This window comes from Epinephelus moara, chromosome 22 (assembly GCF_006386435.1).
Source record: "Epinephelus moara isolate mb chromosome 22, YSFRI_EMoa_1.0, whole genome shotgun sequence".
Lineage (NCBI taxonomy): Eukaryota > Metazoa > Chordata > Actinopteri > Perciformes > Serranidae > Epinephelus > Epinephelus moara.
The window spans coordinates 42,077,629-42,091,088 of record NC_065527.1 but is presented as its reverse complement, the minus strand read 5'-3'; the positions used below and the strand labels follow the sequence as shown (position 1 = coordinate 42,091,088).

Genomic DNA, 13,460 nt, shown 5'->3' with positions numbered 1-13,460 from the left:
TGACTACTGCAGAGTCATGTGACCCAGGAATGATGCTGATTGTAATCTTCCCAACTGGATAATAAAGCCAGATGTTAATGGGGTTTTTTTTTTTTTTTTTTTTCAGAAATCTGGTCAATCTGAGACAGAAAAAAGACAAAGATCTGTACAAAGACTCACCACTGGCTATGATTTTGGGTTTGAAACCTTTCAAGATCTTGGTGAACTTCTTGGAGAATTTCGCATAGATCATATCACTGAATATGTTCTCCATACGACCGTTGTCAAACAGGTACTAAAGAGAAAACAGAAGAGAACAGTCAGGCAAAAACATCAAGGACTGTGTGACAACATACACCTATGTCCCAAATGATTTCTGAAGGCGTATGTTCTGCCGCTTGCAAAGACCAGAAGAAGAGAATTATTTGTTAATGTAGTGTGTGTATACTTCCAGCAGAGGGCACTGCTGTAGAGGTGCAACTCAAATGATTCCCTTCTTCAGCAAGTGATATATCAGAGAATTGAAGGATGAAAAGAAAGGAAGGCAAAAAAACCCATGTAAAGACAGATGGGAGTGGAAGGGGGATTTCACGCTGTACTGTAAATGTGCGTGCGTGCAGTCGTCTTGCCTGTTGTATGCCGAGACAGAGGTAGAACAGGCTGTCGGGGGAGTACGGCTCTCCATCATGTCGTTTCACCTCAGTAATAAAATAACAGAGGCTGCTGCTCAGCTCGGCTGACGAGCAGCAGAGAACATCCTCCTTTAATGTCACAGCATGAGCTAATAGGAGGGGAAAAAAGTCTTAAAAACATGTTGTTTGTTCCCATAACAACTTACACTCAACTTAAAGCTTGCTTTGAGGAAACAAATCCTAAACAGACTGAAAATCAAACTGAAAAAAAGAAAGAAAGACAAAAACATACATGAAACGAGGTCCAGGTTAGTTTGTGATTCTCTCCACTGTATCCATCTCTTCCAGGCGTCAATTCCACACTGGCTCTTCAGTTTGTGGTGCTTCTTCGATATGACCTTGGAGGAGTCTCTTTGAGATGTCTCCTGTTTAGCTGCTTTGGATAACTGTTGCATTTTACGACCCTTTCATAGAGAGGAGAGACAAGATTACACCACAGAAAGACAAGACCAAAGCTTCTAAACTCCCAGGTAATTTGTTACCTTGTTCTTGTTGTGGACTTTCCCCACACTCTGTTGTGATAGCGGAGGGGCCAGTTCAGGGCTTGGTGAGCTCTGGGGATCCTCTCTCATCTCTGGAGGAGGAGGAGGCGCTGGAAGTTGGAGCTCAGGTTGAGGCTCACTGATCATTCCCACTTCTAAAACCTGAGGGGGTTTTTCATGGATGTGCGGTCGACTGAGTGACCCACAGCTGCTGTCAGAGGAGGAGTCTTCCTTGTTGTGTAAAGTGGCCTGATGATCTGAATTCAAGTCATCACGACAGTTACTGGTGTGATCTGAAAATAATGAGGATGATAGAAGTTATGGATAAACCCATATGGAGCTAGAGAGTCTACATGTTTTTGATCTTAAAGGAATACTTCATCCCCCAAATGATGATTTGTGTATCAGTTACTCACCCAGTGTTATGTCAAATTTAGGAAGAAAACTTTGTTGTTCTTGCATGCCTCCATAGTGAATGAAGAATCCAAAAACAGATGCTTAGGACTGTTCATGTGGAAGTGTTTTAAATAGTTATACAACTGCATTAATGAGACTTGGATTATATTGAACAAATCTTGTGAGAGTTTGTTAATGGAAGTTTTGATGTTGTTAAAGGCGATCCCTATGGCCTTGATTTATCAATAATGTTCGCCTTTTTTGGATTCTAGGTTAAATGTGGAGGCATGCAGGAAAATCAAAGTTTTCTTTATGAATTCAACATTACATGGAGTGTGAAATAAATATACAAATGATCATGTGGGGGGTGAAGTACTCCTTTAGGATCAAATCAGAGAGGAGGCTAATCTATAAATACATTTCAAGGAAGCCCTGGCCAAAATGGCAGCAGAATTATGTCACACAAACTAACACAGAACCAATAATCACTGAGAGAAGAAGAGGGAATGCAGGACTCTCTTTTTAAACCCCCCCCCCCCACAAACAAACAATACACTCATACAGAGGTAATCCCTCTCAATCATCACTTGTGACCCACTAGAAATACGTGGTGGTGTATTTTTCATACAGCCGTGGCCAAAAGTTTTGAGAATCACACAAATATTAATTTTCATAAAGTCTACTGCCTCATTTTTTATGATGGCAATTTGCATGTACTCCAGAATGTTATGAAGAGTGATCAGATGAATTGCAATTAATTGCAAAGTCCCTCTTTGCCATGAAAATGAACTTAATCCCCCCAAAAACATTTCCAATGCATTTCAGTCCTGCCACAGAAGGACCAGCTGACATCATGTCAGTGATTCTCTCGTTAACACAGGTGAGAGTGCTGATGAGGACAAGGTGGAGATCACTTTGTCATGCTGATTGAGTTAGAATAACAGACTGGAAGCTTTAAAAGAGGGTGGTGCTTGAAATCATTGTTCTTCCTCTGTTAACCATGGTTACCTGCAAGGAAACACGTGCAGCCATCATTGCTTTGTACAAAAAGGGCTTTACAGGCAAGGATATTGCTGATACTAAGATTGCACCTAAATCAACCATTTATCGGATCATCAAGAACTTCAAGGAGAGAGGTTCAATTGTTGTGAAGAAGGCTTCAGGGCGCCCAAGAAAGTCCAGCAAACGCCAGGACCGTCTCCTAAAGTTGATTCAGCTGCGGGATCGGGGCACCACCAGTGCAGAGCTTGCTCAGGAATGGCAGCAGGCAGGTGTGAGTGCATCTGCACGCACAGTGAGGCGAAGACTTTTGGAGGATGGCCTGGTGTCAAGAAGGGCAGCAAAGAAGCCACTTCTCTCCAGGAAAAACATCAGGGACAGACTGATATTCTGCAAAAAGTACAGGGATTGGACTGCTGAGGACTGGGGTAAAGTCATTTTCTCTGATGAATCCCCTTTCCGATTGTTTGGGGCTTCTGGAAAAAAGCTTGTCCGGAGAAGAAAAGGTGAGCGCTACCATCAGTCCTGTGTCATGCCAACAGTAAAGCATCCTGAGACCATCCATGTGTGGGGTTGCTTTTCAGCCAAGGGACTGGGCTCACTCACAATTTTGCCTAAGAACACAGCCATGAATAAAGAATGGTACCAAAACATCCTCCGAGAGCAACTTCTCCCAACCATCCAAGAACAGTTTGGTGACGAACAATGCCTTTTCCAGCATGATCGAGCGCCTTGCCATAAGGCAAAAGTGATAACTACGTGGCTCGGGGAACAAAACATCGAAATTTTGGGTCCATGGCTAGGAAACTCCCCAGACCTTAATCCCATTGAGAACTTGTGGTCAATCCTCAAGAGGCAGGTGGACAAACAAAAACCCACAAATTCTGACAAACTCCAAGCATTGATTATGCAAGAATGGGCTACCATCAGTCAGGATGTGGCCCAGAAGTTGATTGACAGCATGCCAGGGCGAATTGCAGAGGTCTTGAAAAAGAAGGGTCAACATTGCAAATATTGACTCTTTGCATAAACTTACTGTAATTGTCAATAAAAGCCTTTGACCCTTATGAAATGCTTGTAATTATACTTCAGTATATTATAGTAACATCTGACAAAAAGATCTAAAAACACTGAAGCAGCAAACTTTGTAAAAACCAATACTAGTGTAATTCTCAGAACTTTTGGCCATGGCTGTACACTCTGCCCTCTGCCTGTACTGTATTTCATTTTATTCTTATATTCTGTGTTCAGGACGTATATGGGTGTGTACCCCCACAGCGCTCATGTGGGGCTTTATTAGAAGCTAGAAACCAGCTGCCAGACCATAAGCAGCACGCATCCAAGAGACACAGCACTGAAATGCAAATATAGCAAGACAAAACACCCACATAGCGGGGGAAACGCCAAAACAGAGTGAATGTGGGGTTGGCTTTTACTTCCATGTGTGCCGGTCAGCGTGTAAAAAAACAGTAAGCGACAATGAGAAAATACAAAAAACGTTTCATCAAGATAACATTGACAGATTTATAGGACTCACATATGTGGGTGTACTGTGAGTTATAGCCTCTGAAGCAGTCTTTAAAAAATGTGACTATCTCAAGGACACGAGCGAAACCTTTTATCAGTGCAGAAAAACAACCTCCCTCAGTTATCTCACACAGAGCTGCTCTATATTAGAAACTGTTCACAACTTGGAAAACATACTGAATGTAGGTGCAGATGAAGTTCACAATATTTAAACTGATATATTCATATGTGGTGGTGATAATGCGATGCAAACATTCATATGTTCCCTCTTGTATGGGTAGTAATGTAATGTGTGTATGTTTTAATTCTTACCTGCAGATAAAGATTTGCTCTGAGCTAACTGTGCAATATGTTTAATATTGAACGCAGCTTCTTCCAAATAAAAAGAGAGAACTATTTTAAAAATTCAATTTAATTCTGGCTAATCCTGTGCTCTGAGGTAAGGGTTGCAAAACATGAACAGTGCTGTACTGTTTTCCTCTTAGTCCATTTAACTTTTTTCTTTTTAAATTTGATTAAATAAACAAAACACTGCCCTCTGCTGCACATGTAAGCACCAAAACATTTTTTTTTTTACAAAATGGCAGCCCTTAACTACAATCAGACAAACATAGCGAGTAAATTAAGACCTGGAATGATCAGCTCTTTTGATTTCAGCTGATTCTCTTGGCTATCCTTCCTCAAGTTTAACTGTAATATTATCATCACTTCCCACCATATTTATCAAATGTCTTACCCTTTGGAGAGTGAGTTTCCTGTCTGTCTAAGGCCTCTTCTGTCACCACTCGGTCCTTTCTCTCGTTTCTTTCATCTTGCACTTTCTTTCTCTCAGACTTCAAGTTGAGCTCTCCCTCCAACAGGTCAGGCTGGATCTTCTCCTTCATATTTTTTCTCATTGGGTCAGGAAGAAATATGGGCACAGGAAGCTGTGGCAGGGACAGTATGAGAGAGGGAGTTGGTAAAATCTGATAGTGGTACCTAAAGGCTGTGCTGCCTAATTCCGAAAAAACCAACATGCAATCATTTTTAGGGCATTGAGGCTGGATGTTGCTGTTATGTACCTTAAAAGGCTTGGTTACAAAGATGCCTGAGGCCAAAATGTATTCATTTAAAACCGAGATTCTTGATACTTTTTCCCGTAATCTTTCAAATGTCACAACTTAAAATATTAACTTAGTATCAAGAGTAGATAAAGACTTATTGTGATCCTATTTTTTGTGGCGGTGTTTTCATGTCAACTGATGTTGATGGATGAATTAGTGTAAATTAAATTAGACCCAAACAGTACACTTAATCTTACAAAATCTAATGAAAAGAAAGCTGCAGGTCCGTAAAGCAGCTGAATCATGCATTGAGTTCCATAAACTGCTCACGACAAGGTCAGTGGATAAGTGAGCACAATTTAAGAGATTCCATAAGTTTAAAGATTTTGAGCATTTTTCTTGCAGGGTTAAGTCCTGATATTTTCACGTGATCAAAGTTTAACAAAGTTCAAGGTTGTTTTTCATACCGGTAAGGGCAGGCCCATGGGCTTCGGCGTGTACTGGCTGTACATGTTCATCGGCAGAGGAACGTACACTGGCACCGGGACAGGCAGGGGTACGACATTGGGTCCGACGTTGTCTTCACACAACAACAACAAAAGAACCAGACACAACATCAAAACTCTTCAAAATGAAGGTATATATTTATTTGCCTTATATGGGGGGAAAAAAAAAAAAACTTAACACAGCACTGGATGCATCTTTTAATGAGTCATAGTCACTAAAAAGTCAATTTGGTATTTAGCATTTTAAAATCCTGGAAGTGATTTTTACCTGTCTGTATCGCTGAGTCTACAGTCCGAATGGTACAGGAGACTCCTTTGTTGTGGACTAACGGTGTGCAGAGCATGGACTTGTTCTTCAGCTCTGTGGGGACGGTTTGAATACTGGCCTGAAGAACAGAAAAACATTGATAAAAACTTCAAATAACAATATTTTAAACATCAAAAGGAGCATGAATGGGTAATATCTTGGCTTATTCATTTATGTGCTTTGTGAACAGGAGTTAGTTTTTGACAATTATGTGGAGGACTTGGTTTTTGGAGTAAACTTACATGTCCAACAACCTTTGTTTGAATGTCAGGGACAGAGACTGTGGAGATATTAGTTTGAGTCAGAGAAACAGAGATGAAGCATCTTCACGTATTACATGTAATAGTTTTTCCATGGTATATGCATATGAAGTGTCTGTGTGTGTACCAGTCTGTGCAGAGCTGGAAGAGGCACTGGACTGCCTGGCCAAAGCACCAGCAAGCGAGATCACATTAGCAATGACAGGGGAGGACTCCACTGTGCCTGTAGATCTGGGAGGTGAAGAGACTGTCGGCAGGAGACAAAGAGGAGTAAATGATTGATCTCACAATACTTTTTACAGTAATTAAAATCCAGTAAATGTCCAGTTTGACTCCGTTTGATTTCCTCTCGTGTTTACTTCTGGATCCACAAGGACCACAACATCACACATAAACAGGGCTGTACGCAATAAAACAGGCAAACAAAGCATCACATGGCAACAGCAATACATACCTTTGTTGACCATCTGGACCCTTCTATTGCAGAAATGCAGGAGACATCTCAGGTCACAGAAGTGTTTGACCTCTCCTATCATGGGAAGACTCTGCCGCAGTTTACCGTTACGACCGCAGGTGTCACAGTTGGCAACCTGAGAGAAAGCAGAGTGAACATGTTGTCGGGACAGAGCACCTCTTTGCTATCATCAGGTTAATTAGCATTTTTACATATTCAGGTTTTAGGCCGGTTTATATACACATAGGGCTGCAACTAACAATTACATTCATTGTCAGTCTATCTGCTGATTATTGTCTTAATTATTTGGTCTATAAAATGTCATGACATGGGGAAATGTGTATCACAATTTTTCAGAGTCCAGAGTCATTTTCAGCTGTGGCTGTAACATTTTAAGATATGTAGTTTAAAACAGTGGCTGGACCTATCTGACGTTTCTGTTGTGCTTATTTTATGTACTTTTTTACTCTGCTCTCATCTTTGATTAACCAAATCTACTGCCACACAAGCTAACCAATGTACTGCTGTGGACAGAAGCTGCTGCAAAACATATTTTAGCCACCTAAAATAATTATTATCTGTGTAAGTGTACGTTACATTTGAATATTTGCTCCGCTTTACCTTACACACTAACCAATTGAGGACACAATAAACTAGCAACTCTTTTGCCGAGTTAAACTACTGTTTTTGCCAGTGGAGTCTGGTGTCTTTCATATCAGGGCTTAAGTTTCCCATTGGAGAAGGCTGTCTGATGGAAAGGTAAAACATTGAAAATAGTCTAAATATAGTCTACACTCAGATGATTAAAAATGAATCAATTAACAGAGCGTTTGCTCAGCACCGTCTGATTTTATGCACATGAAATCATTTTAAGTATACACTGTGATTTGGTCTGTAGACAATTTCATTTCTATTCTGTTGCAAAGGCAACAGCCTTGGTCCCAGTTTACTTTCAGTTTTGGTCCCATTCAAAAACAAATACTGATTGCAAATGCACCACTGGAGCCTTAACCATGTCCAAGACTGTGCAGAAATACATTCATTAAGTGGTCTAGAGCATTGGTTCCCAACTGGTCCAGCCACAGGGTCCAGATTTCTCCTTAGTCATTAGTTCAAGGTCCACACAGTTTAACATTTTCAGTGTCACACTTGTGTTTGACCATGTCATTAAGCTAGTTTGCGGTTTCTGTCAAGAAGATAACTGTTAGTCAGTAACTCTTATCATTATTTTGAGTCACATTGTTGAAATAATTTAGTTGTCTGTGTTCAAGCACGTCGGGCTTTCTATTTCCTTGTCAGAGATGGTGTTGCGTTCAAGGTCCCCCCAAAAAAACGGGAGGAAAAAAAAGGGCCAAATATTAAAAATAAATAAATAAATAAATAAATAAATTCACAATCGAATCCCGTGCAATCGAACGAAGCTTCGAATTTTTTGGGTCAGCCCTACTTGACACGTTGGCTAGTAACTTGCAGTCCATCCAGAGTGGACCCGCGACCCATTTTTGGACCGCAACCCACCAGTTGGGAACCACTGGTCTAGAGATTTAATTTTTTTAAATTAAATAACTGTAATTTTATAGTGTAATTTATATGATCTAATCTAAAGTTGACATTACTTACCTTGAGCTAANCGAACGAAGCTTTGAATTTTTTGGGTCAGCCCTACTTGACACGTTGGCTAGTAACTTGCAGTCCATCCAGGTCTAGAGATTTAATTTTTTTAAATTAAATAACTGTAATTTTATAGTGTAATTTATATGATCTAATCTAAAGTTGACTTTACTTACCTTGAGCTAATACAAACATGAAGAGTACAAAAAAGCAGAACAGGAAATAAGTCACCTGAAGCTTGAATGCTACATTATCTACAATGGGCAGGTTTTTTGTGCAGTGGGTGAACTTCCACCTCGACTTACACGACAGAGGAGCATGTTATAATTTGAGCTGCACTCTTCGGAGCAGAATTCCTCGTCAATGCCTTCATACTTTGCTGTCACCAGTGTCTTAGAGATGGAGAAGCAGTAAGCACACGAGCCGCAGTGTTCGCCCCACTTCTTCTCCAGCTCATGTTGGAAGAGCCTCAGACAGCCTGGGAGGAGAGAAAGAATAGTAATATTTGTAAGAATATTATTTACAATAACTGACAACAAATGCACAGCACAAACTAGGCTACAAAGTCCTGCATTAGACACTTCAGTGTGACCCCTTACCGTCACTGCAGAAGTAGCAGTCTTTGCTGTCGACCTTCTTGACGTTTGTGATGATCCTCTCATTCTTACAGTATTCACACTTGCCCATGATGTTGTTGACCCTCTTGAACTCTTGAGAACAGGCGAGGTTACACACAAAATTCATTTTGCCCTGTGAATAAACACACACAGTGTTTTTTAATTAACACACTCACACAAATGTCATAGTGTATATTATTATTTCTAATATACCACAGTAAGAAGTTTATACTTCAAAGGTCAATACTGTCATAATAAAATGGTGCAAATCAATGGACATAACTTTAGATTCAATTAGATCCATTGGTTAAACTCAAGGTACACTCATACCGCTGACGGTTGTCTATTTTGTTCCATATGACAGGCTGATAAATATTGATCCCTATCTCATAATCGATCAGACTTTGTTCCTTTGTTTGTCAAAGGCTGTTCATTTCTTTATAAAAGTCTAGGCTATTTAATTGTTCAATACAAAGTGCTAACCGCTGCATGTGAATGCACAAACGGGCCAGATCTGTGCTTTGGAGAACAGCCTTCATTTCACTATACAATTTCGCCCACCACTGGATTTTTAATGAACTGCAGTAAACTTGTATTTCAGTGCTTTTGTTACCTGGTATGAAACAACACCACCCTCTTCCCTCTAATAATGCTTTGTCATACTTCTCCAGTTATTTTGGTGAAAGTAACATAAAAGTAGTGCAATCAGTAAAGCATTACTCTACACAGACAGTAATATTGTAAAGTAACCCAGAACGTTCAAATGAAAGTAAGTAGTAATATGCAATGTATTACATTTTCAAAGTAACTTGCCTTACACTGATGTTACAACATCACAGCCTGACAGCTTTTACTTGAGACCCAACACACCTTCTTTTGGATGACTTTGGGTGTAGCTTTTATGATGCGGCGACACTGGGCACATGGCAGCTTTTCTGGTGGTTTGTGGTAATCAATCTGGGTTTGGTCAGCAGCTCCTGTTGAGTTAGCCGTCAGGTCTTTTTGGCTCTCCTGTGGCACAAAAACACAAAAGATATGCAAAGGTTTTAAACTTGTATAAAATAAATATGGTAGTGTCTAATGTAATATGGTCAAAGAGTGAAGTGATGTTCTACAACAAAGTACCCTGGCCATGTTAATTAATTATAATGAAGGAACATGCCACCCAATGGAACAGTGTGGCTTCTTTATGTTTTTTTAATAGCTTTGGGGCTATAGTGAGGGCCTTTGGCACAGAGGAACAACCTGTATTGGTACTTTTGTTGGTAGGATAAGTGTACATACATAATGTTTAGAGTTTTGAATGTTGTATAAGCTTCAGGTGGATTTACCTTAAAAGACATAGCACAGGTTAGAGTGCAAAAGTTTTTGACGGAAAAATCCGACATGGCGAGGTGGCAGGCTGGTAGTGTAGTCTTACCACAGTGGTCACAATTCAGTGGAATACCTGAGGAGAAAAGATTTTCATGACAGAAACTCAGCCAAATGGCAAAATCAATTAATATTACCACAAATACTGACAATGAACCACCTCAGAGTGGAGACATAGCTCTGAGGTTTCATGGGAGTAAGTTATCGTCCAGTACCTGATGCGCTGACAGCCTGGATCTTGGATGCCATCACACAGCTGTAGGTACAGAAGAGCTCCACTATGTCCTCACTGTTTTTGTTTTCAAACATATCTGACATTAAATGGGAGCTCTGGCACATGGAACACGGCTGCTGGGTTTTGATTTTCTGCAAATAAAAACAGCACAGAGAGAATATTGAGTCCATTCACAGACTCAGCGTAACTCAGGGGATCTAGAATCTCATCTAGAACAACTTGTAGAGCAGCGAGATATTCAACTGAAACAGTGGATAACATATGAATGTTTTTACAAAGGTTCTTTCATGGTTGTTCTTGTTGTTTTTTCACACCGTTTTTATTTTGCAAAGCATGGACCTTAAATAACATTTTATTTTTTCCTATCTTATCATTACCTTTTACCTACATGTTTCATTCTCATAAAAATAAACAAAGAACTAAACTAGACACTGCCACCAGCCTTTAAAAGTAACTCTGTAGCTTTACAAAAAACATCCAAAAGTTAAAGATGTTTAAAAAAATATCCTATGAAATTTTAAGATGTTTTAGGATTCTGTTACCTGCTTGAATTGAGCCAGACACTCTGCATCGCAGAGTTTTTTGTTACCGTCCTCCGTACTGAGCATGAGAGGTTTGCTGCAGCTGGAGTGACAGTTCTCACAGATGGACAAGTTGTTTATGTTGCAGAAGCGGAGAAAACAGGTGTCGCTGCAGATCTTGTGGACGACATCATGTCTTATGATCTCATGTTTGCTCTGCAGAAGGATAAAGACAGGACAGTGTGTCAACTATACCTCATACTCATTTCAATTCATATAAATCTGGATAACAAAGGGCAGTGAGATAAAATGTTCGTGCAGTAAACTTTTTAAAGCTTTTGTTGTAAAAAGATGCACTATCAAGGAAAACATTTCTTCTAAATATGTCATTATTACAATAAAGAAACATAAAATATAATGTGATCTTTTGGAATCTGTTCCATTGTCTCTTACAATGCAATATCTGCTGCACATGCTGCATTGTGAATGTGACGCGAGCGGTACGAGGGGTATTTTGGTGGACATGATTTTCTTGTAGTTGAAGGAAGACAGGCAAGTCTGGCTGCAAAAATCCTTCTTCGTCCCATCATTATCCACTGGGGCCTGGAGGATGTCCTGACGCTGTGCTATCCCTCTACAAGTACAAAAAAGGATGAGATCAGTTAATCTTCTGCAATCTTAAACACTAAAAATGTGTAGATACAGCTGAGATGAGTTAAGCTAAAGGACATTAAAAAATAAGTCCTTATTGATACTGATCACCAAATTAAACAAAATACTTCATGACTCACTGAAGGCAGAAGTGGCAGGTCTTCTTAACTTGTTTCATTTGGTAAAATTTCAAAAGGCAGGAAGAGGAGCAGAAGATGTCAGCGTGGCCCTTCCTCTGATAAACAGTCTCTCCATCTATCAGGACCTGTTTGCAGTTGGAGCATGACGCAGGCAAATCCATGTGGGTGAGAGTGGGCGCTGGTGTTGTGGTCGTTGACGAGTCTTCTGTCAAAGAAAAGACTGAACCGATCTGTAAGTCCACCTGTCAAAGACAAAACAGTGAGATGATACGCAGTGACTGTGTAGTTGTCAGGAACCTGGACATTTAGATACATTTTTAAATGTCTACTAGCCTCATCAGTATCAGTGATGACAACATCATCTGAAATACTTTTCATATCACTATTAAATCAATTATTGTTTAAAGAAGCTGTGCACAACATTCAAAGCATATGATCTGGGATTGTCTGCACATGGTTCTCAACATGGAGGTGGCTGTGCTGGTGGCTTGCAGCTAATGGTTATAGTGAAAACAGCACTAACACAACAGTGTTGACAGAGTTAACAGTGTTAACCTGGGGAGAACCGGAAGGTGGGTGTTACTGCTCTCTGAGTGCAGTGCAGTGCAGAACGGTGGCCAATAGCTAGCTGATGGGATTCACACAAGGAGTCACATGCACAAACATGTACATGTGGCCTTGCTGTCGACCAAAATATGAGACAGAGAAGAGATTATGAAACACAGGGTAGCCTTTCTTCATTCTCTGCTCAGGACGACATCACTCCACTATATCTTCACATAGTGAATAGTTGTTTGCTGCTATGTTAATGCTCTGAATGTCATATACAGAACCTTTAAGGTGAAGACACATTAACAGAATCTATGTTAAAGATATTTATTATTGAACACAAGAAATAATGTAACAGTCATTTCAGACAGTAATGATGAGAAAGGCTTGTTTCAAATGCAGTGAAATGAACTATCTGCTATCTGTACTTAACACAGACTGTATAAAAAAGATAGATGACATGACAGCTCCCCTAAAGTGAAGCCAAAATGTCTCAACTGCCCTCTGGTAGCTGGCTGCAGTATAGGTCATAAAGCTCGTCCCCTCCATGTTAGTAAATGGGACATAAGCCAAACTAAAAACTCACAAGTACACGTCAAATAATTTTTTTTCCAAAGATGGTTTCTCTCATTTCAGGTAGTTTTTATCATGCTGCAGTATGTTTAATTAGTTATTTGACACTATAAAAATGAGGTTTGACATCATGATTGACAGCTATGTGTACTGATCTGTGTGCTCTGTGATCAATGGCACTGCTTGGATTGGTCGTAGGGGTGCGAACTCGACACCACAGAGATCGCTACTGCGCAGACTCTGGCTCCAAATGAGGTCACCAGCACAAGATGGCAGCAGCCGTATCTGGGATATTTTGGCCTCATTTTTGTACAGTGAGGGTTAAGTGGGGACAAAATGTCCATATTTATACACAGTCTATGGTATTTGCATGCTTACACTTAGAGCAGAGGTGGCCAACCAGTCAGAGACCAAGAGCCACACAAATTACCGTGGTACTACAAAGAGCCACATCATACACGTGTGCTTACAAACACACTCCCTCTCTCACAAAAACACTAAATGACATAAAGTCAAAATCCATACATTTCCAATTTTCAAAGCCAGA

At 40.2% G+C, this 13,460-nt stretch overlaps 1 protein-coding gene across 7 annotated transcripts in view; it reads right to left on the bottom strand.

Moving 5' to 3' along the window:
- The window catches only part of LOC126384039 (uncharacterized), a 60,932-nt gene that overhangs the window by 4,350 nt on the left and 43,122 nt on the right, over positions 1-13,460 (bottom strand). For 5 of the 7 annotated variants that reach the window (XR_007569217.1, XM_050034885.1, XM_050034888.1 and 2 more), the window contains 18 exons: positions 11,792-12,033; positions 11,454-11,634; positions 11,022-11,216; positions 10,460-10,610; positions 10,205-10,320; positions 9,744-9,884; positions 8,856-9,006; positions 8,562-8,734; positions 6,646-6,781; positions 6,319-6,438; positions 6,174-6,211; positions 5,893-6,010; positions 5,586-5,698; positions 4,812-5,001; positions 1,154-1,446; positions 904-1,075; positions 609-760; positions 160-274 (listed from right to left, as the gene is read on the bottom strand). Coding sequence is in view for 4 of the 7 variants with exons in the window: in XM_050034885.1 (XP_049890842.1) it covers positions 160-274; positions 609-760; positions 904-1,075; positions 1,154-1,446; positions 4,812-5,001; positions 5,586-5,698; positions 5,893-6,010; positions 6,174-6,211; positions 6,319-6,438; positions 6,646-6,781; positions 8,562-8,734; positions 8,856-9,006; positions 9,744-9,884; positions 10,205-10,320; positions 10,460-10,610; positions 11,022-11,216; positions 11,454-11,634; positions 11,792-12,033 (2,797 nt within the window). In the remaining 3 variants the exon portion in view is untranslated. Of the gene's footprint in view, positions 1-159; positions 275-608; positions 761-903; positions 1,076-1,153; positions 1,447-4,811; positions 5,002-5,585; positions 5,699-5,892; positions 6,011-6,173; positions 6,212-6,318; positions 6,439-6,550; positions 6,574-6,645; positions 6,782-8,561; positions 8,735-8,855; positions 9,007-9,743; positions 9,885-10,204; positions 10,321-10,459; positions 10,611-11,021; positions 11,217-11,453; positions 11,635-11,791; positions 12,034-13,460 lie in introns of those variants that run through there. The other 2 variants (XR_007569218.1, XR_007569219.1) reach the window with 2 other exon arrangements.